The sequence below is a fragment of the Numenius arquata genome, chromosome 1, assembly GCF_964106895.1.
Source record: "Numenius arquata chromosome 1, bNumArq3.hap1.1, whole genome shotgun sequence".
NCBI lineage: Eukaryota > Metazoa > Chordata > Aves > Charadriiformes > Scolopacidae > Numenius > Numenius arquata.
In genome coordinates, this window is record NC_133576.1 from 136,964,847 (window position 1) to 136,981,477 (window position 16,631).

At 45.1% G+C, this 16,631-nt stretch overlaps 1 protein-coding gene across 1 annotated transcript in view; it reads left to right on the forward strand.

The window, feature by feature from the left end:
• TENM4 (teneurin transmembrane protein 4) overlaps positions 1 to 16,631 on the forward strand; it is a 374,463-nt gene that overhangs the window by 331,107 nt on the left and 26,725 nt on the right. The window contains 1 exon segment of the mRNA XM_074146667.1: positions 12,636 to 12,808. Coding sequence (XP_074002768.1) covers positions 12,636 to 12,808 — 173 coding nt within the window.

Sequence of the window (16,631 nt, forward strand, 5' to 3'; positions counted from 1 at the left end):
TGGCCAGAACAGACAATATTAGATCTCACACAAACACTTCATACTAGAAGCGGCTGCGTTAGAGTTTGAATAAGCTCCCTCTACCACGTCAAGAGTTTCTGCTGAGTTTTTCTAAATCAGCTCAGTAACTTGGACACCTGGTTCTCCTTAACTGTAGTCAGGACTGGGGATTTAGGCTGCATGTCAGAGAATTTTGCTTGGCTTTGAAAAGCTTGGAAGTGTGAAAGTTCCATCAGATCCTCTTTTTTGCAGCTTTTCACCTATTTCCTATGCTACGGTGTCATTTTTGAGCTTGTTTGAAATGGCTGATATAGAATGACAACTGGCAATGACTAATGACAGCTTGCTCAGAAAACGATTCTGTAATTAATGGACTGCTCAGTTTTCCTTGTTGAAATTGGCCTCACTAGGCTTTAAAAATAGCCTCAGAACTGTTCAAGACCACCCCTTCCTCAAAAAGAGTTTTTGAGCTGAGAGAAGACAGGTTGCATTGAAAAACCCAGAGATGGCAGTGACTTGAAGTTTCTTACTTCTTTTTTGCATTACTATTAGCAATCCCCTGCTTATAAATACCATGAAGGCAACACACTTCTGTTATCAAATAGGAAAAAGGTAGATAAATGAATGAAGTGCATCTATAAGAATGGTCTGCAAATTCATCCTGCTGTTGAAGAACCCTTTCCCCTCCTTCTTCCTTAGTTTCATTTTTGTTTCCAAGTCTAGCCTTTTTGAAACGCTCCTTTTAGTGCATAATTTCCCATATGGTTTGAATGGTTACGTGGAAGTGTTCAGCTGCCACAATAATAGACCCATTGTAAGAGTCCAGTTTGGCTGGAATAGACAGTTCCCAAGATTACAAAGAAAAAAAAAGCTGAAAAAAAAAAAAATAAAAAAAGAGACTCAAGAAAGGAGAGCAGGCTAAACCCACATATTTGTGTGTTAGACATGCAGTTGCTTTGGTTCTTTCTTTAAAATGTTCCAGGCCCAGTTTCAAATTTCTTTGCTTCATACTCGCTATTACTGCTCCTGCCTCAAAAAGAACTGATGGAAACTCTGTGATGAATCTTTTGAAAGGTTATTTGCATTCCATCAATGTTCTGCTTGCAATTACTACAGCAATATTCCTCAGTGAATCAGAGCTAATACCCTTCCATCTCTTACATTGAATTTGCTTGAGGGAGGCTTTAGGGAGAAAAGACAGGGTTTTTTTTTCTCTATAGGAGTGGGAGCCTGCTATATTGTCAGGTCCATTGTGCTAAATCAAGGAGATATTTTCTTTTTGCAAAGAACCCAATAGTTCCTGTGCTTCAAAACAGATGTAGCCATGGACGGTGAGGCAAACTAAACATTACAGCTAATAATGGTCAGATTTATACCTCAAACATAATCTTTTATTTAAAAGTGTGACTGAAAATATAAAGGAGATAAAATGAGACAGAAGCTAAAATCCAACTTTGTGGATATATTTATAACACTGATCCATTATTTCTTGCTATCCAACAAAATAGAGCATTTGTGAAAGTCATCATTCTGGTCCTTTTATGCACTTCAGAAGAGTCATAAGGAAGCTTTTTAGAGCTAAATGGAAGACAGTATTCTCCAGTGGTTAGACTATGGAAATCTTGACTCGAGCTAGTCAGCACTATATGATAGCACAGCATCACTGAAAATAGAATTGGGAATGTGTCTTCAGAGAGAGCTCATCCAAACCTGTGATCAGTTATCTCTATTTAACCGTTCCTGACAGATTCTGATGCAACTTGATAGAACTACAGGGTAAAAGTCTATATATGAATTAGTTACCTCAGCCTCCTTTTATAGGCAGTGGGGAGAAAGAGGCACTTCCAAGGTGACTTTCTTATGAGTTATGTCAGGTATCTGCTTTAGGGTGAGATGAGACAAGTTGTATTCAGAACATTTCTCTCCGTAAAGGTAGTCCAGAATGATTTGCTCAGATACCAATGTTTACATTCAGACATTGCAGATGTCTACAATTTGGTCTACAAAATGGATGCTATCAAAGTCATCTAAGTTATTCATAAATATTGCTAGTGATAACAATGTATTTACCTATCTTATTGTTAGAAAGCTTTTTATGTTCTCCATCTAAATCTTCCTTGCTTGAATCAGACTGTCACTTTTCATCCTACCCTAACCCATCCACTAGGGACTTGGAAAGCAGATCAGTCTGCTCTTCTTCTCATCTGTGAAAAGTACATATCAAATGGCTCAAGAGCTTGCTCTGTGATAGCTCTCAAATCAGCAATAGGGAATGATCCAAGGGGGTTGTTTCGGGTGGATTGGCAGGGATTGATTCTACCCAGGTTTTTCATGCATCATCTGGGAACATAAAATCAGAACTGATAAAATGAGGCTAGTAAATAAAGTTGAGATGCTTAGACTGCTTGATAAAGTAGGTTTCATTTAAATAAAATATGTTCTTATACAATCTAGTGGCAGGGTAAACATGTAACAGCTCAAAGAACAGGGCTGAGCAACCTCTCACAGGCTGTAGTAAGCAAAGCATCGAGCCGTTCGGTTTGGTCTCTCAGCATAATTCCGTGGCAAATCTGTCTAAACTCTTGCTTGGATGGGCAAACAAAATGATTACATTTACTCATCCCACTCTGCTTGTAGTGGACAGTAGGAAGCTGATTTTGTCCCCGTGCAGCATTGATGAGACTCATGCTGTCAGTTCTGATGTTTGCAGTTTTATGAAGGACAGTGAAAATTGAACGCTGTGCAGCAAAACACTACGAAAACGAACTCGTGGGGAGAAAGTGCTTTATTCTGGAGAGCTAAGAAGTCTTGATCTATTTATCTTAAAGTGAAGAAGACTGGAAAGTGTCTAGATCACAGCATGTCAGCACAAAACTGTCACCTACAGAGGGGCTCTCAATCTAGCAGAGACAGGCTTGAGAAAGGTAAGGGGCTGGAAAGCAAAGCGAGAGACATTCAAGTTGACAGGAAGGCATGATTTTTTAAGGCTCAGATAACCTAACTGGTAGAGCGACCAACCATGAGAAGCGATATATTCTCCATTTCTTGGTATCTTAGATCATGATTCTGTATACCTTCCATAAGATGTATTCTCACCAGATTTGCATGAGTCAAACACGAACTGCAGGGATGACTGCAAGCATGGCAGGATCAAATCTAAGTTATTTGATATCCAAGAAGCCACAGAAGATGGCTTCAATACCTTCAGGTTATTGCTTTCTGTATCAGAACATCAGAAAACTTGCATTGGGGAAGTTTAACTGATTCAGAGAAATCCTGTGATCATGAGCAGCTGGAAGGTGCTGTAAGGGGTTTTTAGTCCTGGCTGAGGGGGAAGGTGAAGCTCATATTTCTGTTTTGCTCATGGCCAAGGAAATAAAGACATCAAATCTGACTCTGAGGAAAAGCTTCATGTTTCTCACAGCACATAATAGTTGTTTATGGGCTAGGGCAGGCTGGACACCACTGTTTAAAAAGTTAAGAGTAAACGTAAATCCAGCTGGCAAGTTTACACTGTGCCAGTGGGCCCATGAAGAACATCTTTATAAGATTTATCTTTACCTGACTGTCTACAGAGGACCATAAACCAGACACCCAACATGAAAGAGCAATCATAGAATCATAGAATGGTTTGGCTTAGAAGGGACCTTAAAGATCATCTCGTTCCAACCCCTCTGCCATGGGCAGGGACACCTCCCACTAGACCAGGTTGCTCAAAGCCCCATCCAGCCTGGCCTGGAACACCTTGAACACTTCCAGGCACCCACAGCTTCTCTGGGCAACCTGTTCCAGTGTCTCACCACCCTCACAGCAAAGAATTTCTTCCTAATATCTAATCTAAATCTCCCCTCTTTCAGTTTAAAACCGTTACCCTCCGTCCTATTTCTCCCCTCCCTGATCAAGAGTCCCCCGCAATGTCCAGCATCTCTGGTTCTCCTTCAGTTGCTGCTCTTACCAGGGCATTTCTCAGCCTTTTGTCATAAGGCTGCAAAGATCTGTGACACATGGGCATGATGGTGTCCCTGTCCATGGCAGGGGGGTTGGAACTCGATGATCTTTAAGGTCCCTTCCAACTCTAACCATTCTATGATTCTGTGAATCTATGATGGCGTGACTCTGGAGAGGAGAGAAGGAGGCAGGGTACCTTGATGCAGTACTGGAGGTCTATCTTCAGGGCACACCAGAAAATTGGGGTCCTCCAAGGCTTCAGGCTGAGCTGGCACATTGTCCCTTCGTTTCTGTAAGGGAAGGAGACAGGTGCTGTCTTCAGGTGGTGGCAGACTCACTCACAGCACCCACAGCTCTTCCTTTCACACATCCCACACCAAAGCCTGCTGTAACAACCCTGCTTTCTTGGGTTTAGCACTGAGTGTCAGTACATAATGGTGTGTACTTTCTCTTTCTTCTGAGAGTGAAACTTAGCTCCCTGCAGTAATTAGCCTGTCCCCAAAGGCCTATCTAGAACTTCTTTGAGGGTTTTAGCATGATATAGACCTTCTCTCTGCAGAGGGCTTGACATTTGCTGTCAATTAATGTAGTGCAGCTCAGCTTGTCCAGTAACTGGATTAAAGACTTGCCTCCCCATTGAACCTGTGACAGTGATAATCAGCAGCAAAGGAAGTTGATCTGGAAACTCTGCCAGGGAAACAGCTTCTTGTTGTTCAACTCCTCGAGTCAAAGACAAAGGATGCTGTGTGACTACTTGCTGCTTTGTTATTGCTGCTTTTTCACTCGACCTAAAAAAAATTGCTACCAGCTTTTACAAAGTTTCTTAGCAGTTGCTGTTTATCTACTTCAGAATCCGGAAATTCTTATTAATGTATTTGTTTAAATCAAGAATACAGCAATTATCTTGATTAGCTCATTGAGATGGTATCACTGTACGTTAATTCAATTTCCCTCTGAGCCAAAGTCAAACCTTCTATGCATTATTTAGCCCAAACGAGGCTCTTTCTCTTAGGTCTTTTGTGTGCCCAATTAGTTTCGAAGGTCACCTCCTCCCACACAGAATGAAATACTTACACATCACTGCAGCCAAGCCCAGAAATTCAAAACCTTTTCATGGTCTGCCCAAGAAGTGGCTCACGGCTGCCTGGAGGGCGAAGGGTCTGGTGGAGCCAGATCTTCAGCTGTGCGGTAAGAGGAGCTTTGACCCGTAACATAGGATGCTGTTTTACAGAGGACCAAACTCTGCCAAACCTCACACACTGTAATGGGTGGAAGGCAGGAGCCAGCTGGACCGAGCATGCAGGAGGACCTTGGATGGCTTCCCAACAACCTCCAGGACTCAGCAGAGGTCCCACCGCAGCATGAGCAGTGTTTGGTGCCCCAGCCAATCACAGAATGATAGGGGTTGGAAGCGATCTCTGGAGATCATCTAGTCCAACCCCTTTCTAGAGCAGGGTCACCCAGAACAGGTTGCACAGGAACATGTCCAGGTGAGGTTTGAATGTCTCCAGAGAAGGAGACTTCACCACCTCCCTGGGCAGCCTCTTCCAGGGCTCTGCCACCATCACAGGAAGGAAGTTCCTCCTCATGTTTAGATGGAACTTCTTAGATTCAAGCTTGTGCCCGTTTCCTCTTGTCCTGTCACTGGGCACCACGGAAGAAAGACTGGCCCCATCCTCTTGACACCCACCCTTTAATTATTTATAGGTGTTGATCAGATCCCCCCTCAGTCTTCTCTTCTTCAGACTAAAAAGACCCAAGTCCCCCAGCCTTTCTTCATAAGAGAGATGTTCTAGTCCCCTGATCGTCAGTCCCCTGATCTGGGCGACTGGGGTAACAGAACTGGGCATCGTGGTCAGCATCTACCCCACGGTGAGATGCAGACTCAGTCTGCCTTGTAGTTGGTGTAAAGGCTTTGCAATTTTTTCTCTCTTAGTCAAAACCAGAGATAAATAACACTTATTAGCTTCAGAGGAGCAGCCACCTCTTGACTCAGAGAAAAGCTAGCTTACTTCATCAATAACATCCCTTTACCACCTGATCATATCTCAGGTCATACACTGAGTTTTATGGGATTTGGTGGCGTCCTTGGTTTAGAGTAGTTCAAGTGAGGTTCTCTTCCTGCTCCAGCAGAGTATGAGAAACACAAGCCACCTTTGGCTTTTGCTCTCCCTCCTCTTTTAGCAAGATTTCTTTGCTCCACAATTTCTTCATGATAAAATAACTAGATTCTCATCGTTATTCCTCTGAAGAAGTTGCCATGAAACCCTGCTAAGTGCCACGATAAAGTAGTACTTCTCCAGTACTCTCACGAAGTTGTGTCGTGTTTTGAGCCATTGGCCTGGCCTGAAATGAATGCCTGGTGTCAGAATTTAGTCAAGAACCAAGGGAATTATGAGCATCATAAAAGCTAGAGGAGAGAGAGAGATCTTCCTCTTCTCATTTGGGCGGTCAGAAAATTCTGCAGACACTGGCTGCAACCTGGGCTGGTGCCATTAGGGAGAGAACTTGCCTTCATACATATTTGAGTAGTATCGGTTTGCCTCTTATAGATTTATTTTTAATGTTGTGTTTAATGTTGGTTGAAAAACTGTGAAGAGGCGAGCTTGTTCAGAGGCTGCATGTCTGTATAATCGCACACAAAATATAGTTTGCAAAGTACATTAGGACACTTTGGCACTAAATGCAATATTATTACAGTGATTTTTTTTCCAATCTATTTGACTTGTAGTTTTAAAAGGCTGATGAAATGTGAAAAAGCTAAAATGAGGAAACGGAGAGACTCAGGCAAGGAATTGATTTCTGAAGAGATGGTACTTAGGATGCTCTCTGTAATTCCCAAGGCCCAGGTCTCTACACAATGGTAATGTGATAAATGAAAGCTCTGAATGTTTACAAGCTAACAATTAGGCCTCATAAGCACCAAATACCGTTTTAATTCTGCGCATTGAACCTTAGCTAAATACGTTTCCAATTGGGAATGGATGGCAACGGCTTCCTTTGCTGGCCTAATAATTGTCACAGTAATTGTGAGTGCCGAGTCTTTGCAGCAGGTCTGAATGGGAGGCAGCAGCTGTGTTAGCAGGTGATGAATTCATTGCTCCGAGTGGCTGCTGTGTGCGCTCCCGTGTTTCAGTATTTCCTTAATTCTGGTGCTTTCAGAGCATTTGGAGAACACAAAAGTCTTAGGCTGTGATGAAAACTGGCCCACCCCTAAATCCCCAGAACTGTGGAAACAGGCTTTTTGCAGCTTAGCTCCAAAATGAGGTGACGAGGAGAGATTTATCTCACTGCAAATACCAGGGCGCGCCTGCAGCTACACAGGAGCCTGGCCTTCCTCTCCCAGCTGAGGATGTGCCCTGTAAGTGCCTTTATAGGGCTGAAAGCAGAGGTAGAAGGAACCAACTCATTTAACTCATTAAGCACATTATCTGTTTGGGATGTGGCAGCCTTCGAGCTGATGCGTCCTGGGAGAGTGTGATGGATGATCTCAGATATGTGCTGTGTGATCTGTATCAGGGAAAAAGGGAAAATCACAGAATCACAGAATCACATGGGGTTGGAAGGGACCTCTGGAGATCTTCTAGTCCAACACCCCTGCCAAAGCAGGTCCACCTAGACCAGGTTGCACAGGAACATGTCCAGGTGGGGTTTGAATGTCTCCAGAGATGGAGACTCCACCACCTCCCTGGGCAGCCTGTTCCAGGGCTCTGCCACCCTCAAAGTAAAGAAGTTCCTCCTCATCTTTAGGTGGAACTTCTTATATTCAAGGTTGTGCCCATTTCCTCTTGTCCTGTCACTGGGCACCACTGAAAAAAGACTGGCCCCATCTTCTTGACACCCACCCTTTAAGTATTTATAGGTGTTGATCATATCCCCCCTCAGTCTTCTCTTCTCCAGACTAAAAAGACCCAAGTCCCTCAGCCTCTCGTCATAAGAGAGATGTTCTAGTCCCCTAATCATCTTCACAGCCGTCTGCTGTACTCTCTCCAGCAGTTCCCTGTCCTTCTTGAACTGGGGAGCCCAGAACTGGACACAGTGCTCGAGATGGGGCCTCACCAGGGCAGAGCAGAGGGGGAGGATGACCTCCCTCGACCTGCTGGTCACACTCTTCCTGATGCACCCCAGGATGCCAATGGCCACAAGGGCACATTGTCAGACCACAAAATGGTTCAGTCCTGAGCAATACAGAAAAGAGAAAAGGAACTGCTTGCCAAGCGGCAAGAGCTGTGTGTGTCCGTGCTAACTGGCTTCCCGCACCTCCTTCTGCATTGCCACCCCAGTGCTAAAAGGAGTTTTTGTCTGGATGTGAGTGTTTTACACTTCATCTGCCACCAATTAAAAAGAATAATAATAATAAAAATGGGAACAGTTTAATTGTGCTACCTTCTCGCATTTCTCCTTTTGTAAGACATGACCTCCTTCCAGCTGCAAATACGTGAGCTGTCACCCCCAAAAGTGAGTGCTTGGAAGGTCCCCTCCTCGCTCCTGGGCGGACGCGCAGCAGCTCTTGCAAATGCAGAAAAACACAGATGGTCCAGGTTACTTCTGACGGAGGCTAATGGGGTGACTAAGGAGGTGCCAAAAGCCTAATGTACACATGGAGACATGTTAAACCAATTCCAGCACACCATTCCAGACTGTCCTGGCCCAAAACGAGCTTTGCTTCTCGGGACCCAAAGTCCCAGATGGAAACCCTTGCCCTTGGTGAAGTTGTCCCCTGTAGTGTGAGTTTTGTACAGCTGTAAAAACGTAACCATGAAAATTATGTATATTGTACTTAGTCATTTTGACTTAAACAGAAAAATGTGTGCACAAAGGTCTAGGCACCATCACACTCTTTCATGGTCTTTTTTCTTGTATTTTTAATCCATTTTGCACATCAAGAGGTTACTGGCATATTTGCCTACTTGCATATTTGCAAATACTAAGGGCTGAGGGACTTAGGTCTTTTTAGTCTGGAGAAGAGAAGACTGAGGGGGGATCTGATCAACATCTATAAATACTTAAAGGGTGGGTGTCAGGAGGATGGGGCTGGTCTTTTTTCAGTGGTGCCCAGTGACAGGACAAGAGGGAATGGGCACAAACTTGAACATAAGAAGTTCCACCTAAAGATGAGGAGGAACTTCTTTACTTTGAGGGTGGCAGAGCCCTGGAACAGGCTGCCCAGGGAGGTGGTGGAGTCTCCATCTCTGGAGACATTCAAACCCCACCTGGACATGTTCCTGTGCAACCTGGTCTAGGTGGACCTGCTTTGGCAGGGGTGTTGGACTAGAAGATCTCCAGAGGTCCCTTCCAACCCCATGTGATTCTGTGATTCTGTGATTGCATATTTGGCCAACTGAGAGCTGGAGGACCATTTTTGAGGGTGCTGGGAGCTGGATGGATGTCCAGGAATAGAGTTTAAGGAGCTGGGTGTCTTGCTGCTGCTTCTTGGGGCCATTAAATTGAGTATCTACAGGTTTTTTAGGTTTTCTTTGGAGCACATAAGGTTTTGTGCTGACTCTCAGCATGGTGCTGAGTGTCGTTCAATTAGGATAAAACACATGGCTTAGAGGACATTGACTCAGAAGTTAAATCTGAAATAGCAGCCATGTCCATCACATGAACAAGCTCTCTGCCTCCAACCTGGCTTTTGCTCTCCTCCGTTCCCTAATCCTCAGTACACCAAACTCGCCCTCAGACTTCAGATGCAGCACGTTTAGATTTGAGCCATTATACTTTAGGAGGTGAATCAGGATCCATTTCAGGAGCAGCCCATTTCTTAAAATTTAAATAGAGGAATATAAAAAAATCCCTTACAGTTGCTAATTCCACCAAGACAGAGGTGTTACATTCAGACCCATCTTCCTTAAACTTTGAGTTTTGCAGATCTGAGTCTACCCTTACGGTTCAGACTGGCTATTGATGTCATGGTAGAAAGAACCTGAGGTGTTACACAACGCACCTTTAGCAATAACAGTGTTTTCTCTGCTCAGGGTGGAGTCTAAATTATGTCCCTTGTGTCCTATTTCAGCAGATGAGGTAAAGGTATCACCTGTGATGTTTTTGTTTTAAGACTCAGGTACTGTTTTAGGAGGAGATGTGCAGATGATAGTGCAGAAAGCACAATCAAAACACGTAACTCAGTGCGAACAGGACAGACACGGAGCAAAGTGTTCAGTGCTGAGAACGCTTTAGTTCTGGCTCCTGCAAGATTCAGTTTAGACCCAAGCTGTGTGCTGCTGGCTGCTTGGAAAAGCTTTAACCGGTCCCTGCCAAGCTCCTGCAATGCAGTCCTGAATTCATCCCTTCTTTTTTCTTTTATTTTCTTCTTTTCCATTTCACAAGTAGCTGACTGATCGCCAAGATCTTGGAGGGAAAGGGCAAGGCTGCTCCGTCCTCCATGCGTGGATAATCCCATGACTGATAGCCTGACACTGCGGAGGGCCAAATGCTTTCTTCTACCTTCCTGCCTCCCCCTCTGCCCAGTGGGCAAGAAAAGCCACACATGACGGTGTCTCCAAACCCAAGGGCTGGAGAGACTTGCAATGAGCTCACCCACTTTGTCACTATACACTAAATATTAAATTTGGGCAAAAATCACCTTTTCTACCTGCACTTCTTCATGCTAAGTCACTCCCAGCATATTGTCACAAGCAAAGTACACTTTCTTTCCCTGTGTACAAATCTGGAAAAAAAAGATGAAAGAGGAGAAAAATTTCTTTTTCTGTATAGTGCGGAGCCAGTCCAATGGCTGCTCCTAGGTCTCTTGTGCATTGCAGTGCAAGAGTACTTTTCCTTTTCCCTTTCCTTTCCTTTCCTTTCCTTTCCTTTCCTTTCCTTTCCTTTCCTTTCCTTTCCTTTCCTTTCCTTTCCTTTCCTTTCCTTTCCTTTCCTTTCCTTTCCTTTCCTTTCCTTTCCTTTCCTTTCCTTTCCTTTCCTTTCCTTTCCCTTCCCTTCCCTTCCCTTCCCTGTTTTTTTTCTTGTTATTAGGTGGAATTTGTTGACTTCAAGAGCTCCTCAACCATCTGCTCCCTCCAAGATCTGATCAACTGTATCCAGACCCTCTCTAACACATTCTTAAAATCATTGGGCAGTGGGATTTCCAGCACTCCATCTGATCCTCTGCTTGGACCAACCATGGGCATGGAAAATGTTCTCCAGCTTCTGACTTGAATCTTCCTTGTTTCCATTTAAGCTGATTACTTTTTGTCACATCCTCAGTAGATGTGACGAACAATTAATTATAATCCTCTTCAGAACAAACATTGTCAGGGTGGCTTCTTCCCAGTTCCTTGTTTCCCCTCCCCTAAATCGACTCATTTCTTTTAGCTTTGCCTCTTAGATCATGTTTTCTAAGCTTTTTATCCTTAATGTATCATTTACATTGCTTTTTCATTCTGAGGAACAGTGCCCTTCACAGGGCACTGCTCCATCCGAGGCTCACCACTGGGTACTGCAGGAGAACAAGTCCTCTCTGCTCACCCACCGTTTGCTTTGCATCGCCAAGTGATGTGTTTTCTTGATATGATCTCCTTATATATCATATAAATCATTCTTAAATGATATGTGTGCAGGACTTGAAAAAAGTCAAACATTTATGACTTTCAATTGCATTTGCCGAAATTTTTCTATTGTTTCTCCCTAGCTATTTAAATACCCTTTCCCTGAAGGTCTATCTCATCAGAAGGTCCAACAGCTCTCCAGAGAGAAGCCAGTAGAGCTTCCTGCTGCTCTCCATTTCAGTCTATACCACAAAGGTCCCTTGCCAACCCTCTGCTCTTAGCTCAGTCTGTGCCCAAGGGCACTCTTTTTACAATGCCACAAAGGGAGGCAGGACGGTGTTGTTTGCTCTGTCGACTCAGGAGGCCACTGGGCACAGATGTTGGCTTCTCCTTTTATTGAAAAATAAACCCCCGGCTTGTTAACTGCTGTGGGACCTGCATGTATGTAGCTTATTTCATCTGGGTCCTGGTACACAGGTGTCCACATCAGAGAAACCTTCCCAGATGGTGCTTGTGTTGACTCCCTCATTGGAAAAGCCAAGGACACAGTAGGGGTGAAAACCGGGCTGCTTTTTTACACTTTTAAATCAGTCCTTCCAGATGGTCCTAGGAACAGTAAAAGGTAGGCACAGGGGTCTCAGCTGTGCTCAGGGCTCTACACCACCTTCACAAAGGACAGTTCTCTACCTGATGTGACCAATCAGGCAGGTCCTCGCTTTTAGCTTAACATTACCTTTTAAAATAAGATAGAAAAAAAAAAAAAAGGAAAAAAAATGCTGAAGAGCTCAGGACACAAGCAGACAAAACAGTTGGTGGCCTTCAGAAACTCCTAGTTCTGCTAGACAGGATGCACGGGCCAGTGCTTTTCCATAAATCACAGCACAGCGGATGGGAAATAAAGTTACTGTTGTAAACAAGAAGCACAGTGCAGGTGATAAGTATCAGAAAAACGTTGTTAAAATACAGGCTAATACTTATTTAGTCATTTTCTGTTCTTTGCTTGATTTTCTTCAGCTAAAAGCTGTGATTTTCTTCTCATCAAGCCAAAAAAGTCAAGACAGCCTGACAGACTGGCAATAAGCTTTTCTCTGGGAATAATCTGGGTGAAGACTTCAAGACTTTGTCTTTTGTTTTATAGGATGATTCCTGTATCCCACTCCTCTGTTGATGCTGTTGACTTCACTCCATCCTCCCTTTCAGGTACGACAGCTTTGGGCGCCTGACCAACGTGACCTTCCCTACCGGCCAAGTGAGCAGCTTCCGCAGCGATACCGACAGCTCTGTGCACGTCCAGGTGGAAACCTCCAGCAAGGATGACGTTACAATAACAACCAATTTGTCGGCGTCGGGAGCCTTCTACACCCTGCTCCAAGGTGAGTTGGGCCACTGTCCTTCTTCCAGCCAAGGGATTATCCATCAGGAAACAGGCATTGCCTTGATAATCCCACCACCAAAAATCACCTGCATCCTCAGCGCCCCAGAGCTCCCCACATGGTGGTACAGACACACAGTCACACCTACTTAGCCACATTCCCAGGCCCTGTGGTCGCTCTGCAGCTGTTTTCTGCTTCATTCTCAGCCGGTCCCCTGCTTGCCGTGCAGCCCTCATGCGCTACAGCCCTCCATCATCATTACCATTATTGTTATAACAAAAAGGGTTGCATAAATCTAGCTGTGCTTCCAGCCTGACCCCTTTGCTTCTTTCTCTTAATGGCTTCTAACTTAATGATTACTCTCCTCATGGAACAGGCTTCCAGCTGGCTGCTGGAGATCTCTCTGATTCTTTGTTCACTGGCTGTTGAAACATTCTCAAGGCAGCATCCAGAAAAATTACCATCCCTGTCCCCAAAGGTCTGTGTTTAAGCTAAAGGGATGGTATGGAGAGGAACTATGGAGGATGGAGAGATGGGCAGCCAGGGTAGAACTGGTGGGACCAGTTTGTGGCTGTTGGAAATGAGCACAGTTGTGCTGGTGATGTGGAGGATTGATGAGTTGAAAGAAAAGGAGATGAAGTGGGAAAGAAAAGAGGAATAAATAGCAGGGGAGCAGCATGCTGGCATACTGGTAGGGGCAGAAGTTGTAGGGCACAAGCCATGCCAACCTGGATCTCCAAATTCTGAAGTCTGAACCCTCCTTAGGGTCAGGGTGAGCTTTAACTCCTGTTCCCTGGGGCTTGGAGGAAGGAGAAGGACCATCAGACTCTTTGCTTTCTTTACTCCCCAGCTCTCATTCACTCATAGTCTGTGCCTGATGGCAATGGGGTGTCAAACATCATTTCCCCTTGTGAGGAACAAAGTGCTCCAAGTGAGAGCAACATGTTCCAGAGTCACATTTGTTCCCACATCTCTGGGACATGCATTTCCCTCCCTCTCCCTATAATAACAGCAAGCTTCCCTAAAAGAAAGTGCCTGCTATGCCTCAACACTGCCTTTCCTGCCTCTGGAGAGGGTGGCTGAGAGGTTGCCAGCCCCTTCAAGCCGTACTCACCATTCCTGTGGGGAAACACAATGACTTTCTTATTCTTGACTTCAGCCTGCAAAGCAGATCCAACCTACCCCACCCCATCCCATCCACTCACATTAAGACGTCTGGCAACCGCACAGACACGAGGTTGGCTTCACCTCAAGAGCCTAATTAAGCAATAGAGCCCGCTGTTGGGGGCCCTTTAGTGAGATAATTGACTGTGATGTGATTTATGCACCCAGAGCTGAAGGCACAGTTAGATAATGGTGCCACGGTCAATTATCTCATTGTACTGCCCTCCAGCACAGGGCCATTCTTGCCATCAGGACATGCAGTATTACAAACAGCTTAACCATCTTCAGAAGTATAAAATTATGAAAATTGTTTGGGTCTGAAGAAACTCACTTATCTTAAAATGAAGATCTGGATACCATTGCAGCAGAGGTGGCCTGCGACCTGCTAAGGGTGGCTTTCCCACAGGCGTTAGGGACTGTGAATTCCCAAACTGAGGTAGCTGTTTCTTCACGGCAGCACTGTAGAAACTGAAACAAGGGCCCCTGGGGTTGCCCAGGGACGTATTGAGCACAACTGAAATGTAATTTGCCTTCCAAGCTCCTCTCCAGCGGATGGAGCTGGAGCCATTCTCAAGATCTGAGAGTCTTGCTCGCTCCGTTGTTCTGTAGGGAAAATGCACGTTGCAGATTCCCTTTACATAAGAGGTGCTCCTGCATTTTCCTTCTGGACTCACATCTCCATCCAGCTTCCACAAACCCCTGGTGAACCTTTCAGGAAACCTGGATCACACTGTGATCACAGGTGAGATCTGAGAAGGCATTTTGAGAAGGCTACAGAGTGCTGTCAGGTGGATTTAGGAGCCTTTACAGCCAACAGGCACCTCAGCACCTCTGTGGGATTTTGTCCTCTGGACTAATGACAAAGTGAGCATTTGTTCAAGGCCAAAATAGGGCACTGGTGCCCTAGAGCCAAAGCAGCGTAAAATACAGCATCCACTGGCCCCTGCATTTCATGTAGTTGTTGAGAAATGCATTCCAAAGGCAGGAAGGAGTCTTCTCTTGGGAAAATGTTGAAAGTAGAGGATTTACATTCCCCACACTGTACCACACTTCTGGTGACAATCCACCATAACCCCTCTGTGATGCTTATGTGACACAAAGGGAACATCACAAGTCCAGTGAATTTCATGGAGACCTTCAGGCTTTCCCTTGCTTCCTGGTGAAGGATGAAAGAGGGAGGAATATATTAGCAGTGCAGAGGCATTTCAATGATTTGATTTAAAAAGCATCTCCTACCACTTTCTCACCAGACCAAGCATCTAACAACAAAAATGTGACAAACAGCTGATTGTCCCCCTTCTCTCTCTCAACTCCTCGGCTCTCACCTGGACTTGAGGTGATTCTACCCCTCTACTCTGCTCTGGTGAGACCCCACCTGGAGTCCCATGTCCAGCTCTGGAGTCCTCAGCACAGGAATGACATGGACCTGTTGGAACAGGTCCAGTGGAGGGCCACAAAGATGATCAGAGGGCTGGAGCACCTCTTCTATGAGGACAGGCTGGGGTTGGGGTTGTTAAGCCTGGAGAAGAGAAGGCTCCAGGGAGACCATAAAGCAACCTTCCAGTCCCTGAAGAGGCCTACAGGAAAGATGGGGAGGGACTCTTGATCAGGGAGTGGAGCCATAGGACAAGGGGTAATGGTTTTAAACTGGAAGAGGGGAGATTTAGATTAGATATTAGGAAGAAATTCTTGACTATGAAGTTGGTGAGACACTGGCCCAGGTTGCTCAGAGAAGCTGTGGCTGCCCCATGCCTGGAGGTGTTCAAGGCCAGGTTGGACAGGGCTTTGAGCAACCTGGTCTGGTGGGAGGTGTCCCTTCCCATGGCAGGGGGTTGGAACTCCATGATCTTTAAGGTCCCTTCCAACCTGAACCATTCTATGATTCTCCATTTGGAGAATCAAGTGTAGAGTGGGTTTGATCCTGCTGGAGTCTATGTCAAAAGACCATCAACTTAAGTTCTCAGTGGTACAGCTAAAATACTTGGATCTATGCTGTGGATCACTGCTGCATGTTTATAGTGGCAAAATCCAGTGCCACAGCAGTTTCACACCATCCCTACTGTGTACAGTAAGTTGAGTTGTGGTCCTGCTGAGATCAGTGTGGCCAGACTCCAGCTGGCTCCCAACACGAGGAAGATCAGACTCACAATAAAAAAGACCAACTGGTGTCAGGTTTCCTTTCCTAATTATACCAAATGGTGCTCTTTGCTGATCTATTTTAGCCAGACAAGAGATGATAATTTTGCTGTGACCTTGTTTCCTGCTGAGCTATGGCTGAGCAACTAGTGAACAAAACACAACTTGCCTTAGAACGGAAAAACAATTGACATGAATTTTTAATGGGGTGCTTTTATTCACAATTAGGTATTTATGGCAGCCTGGGAGACAAAAAATGGCAATGTTTTGAGGAGCTTCAGATAAGGCAGTCTTTGCATAATGTGCTTTTAAAGTCATTCCGCCCTGAGCAAGTCTCATGCTTCGTTATTCTTCACGAGCTGCTCTCTGCAGAGAGCAATGCCAGCTGGAGCCTCAAAGGACAGGCTTGCAGCCTCCCTAGTTCCTGAAGGATATGGAAGGGATATTGTACTTCTCTTCCACTCCTCAGCTCCCAAATCCTGGCCTCAAAACCTGCTGATCTTTCAGGAGCTGGGGAAGGCCA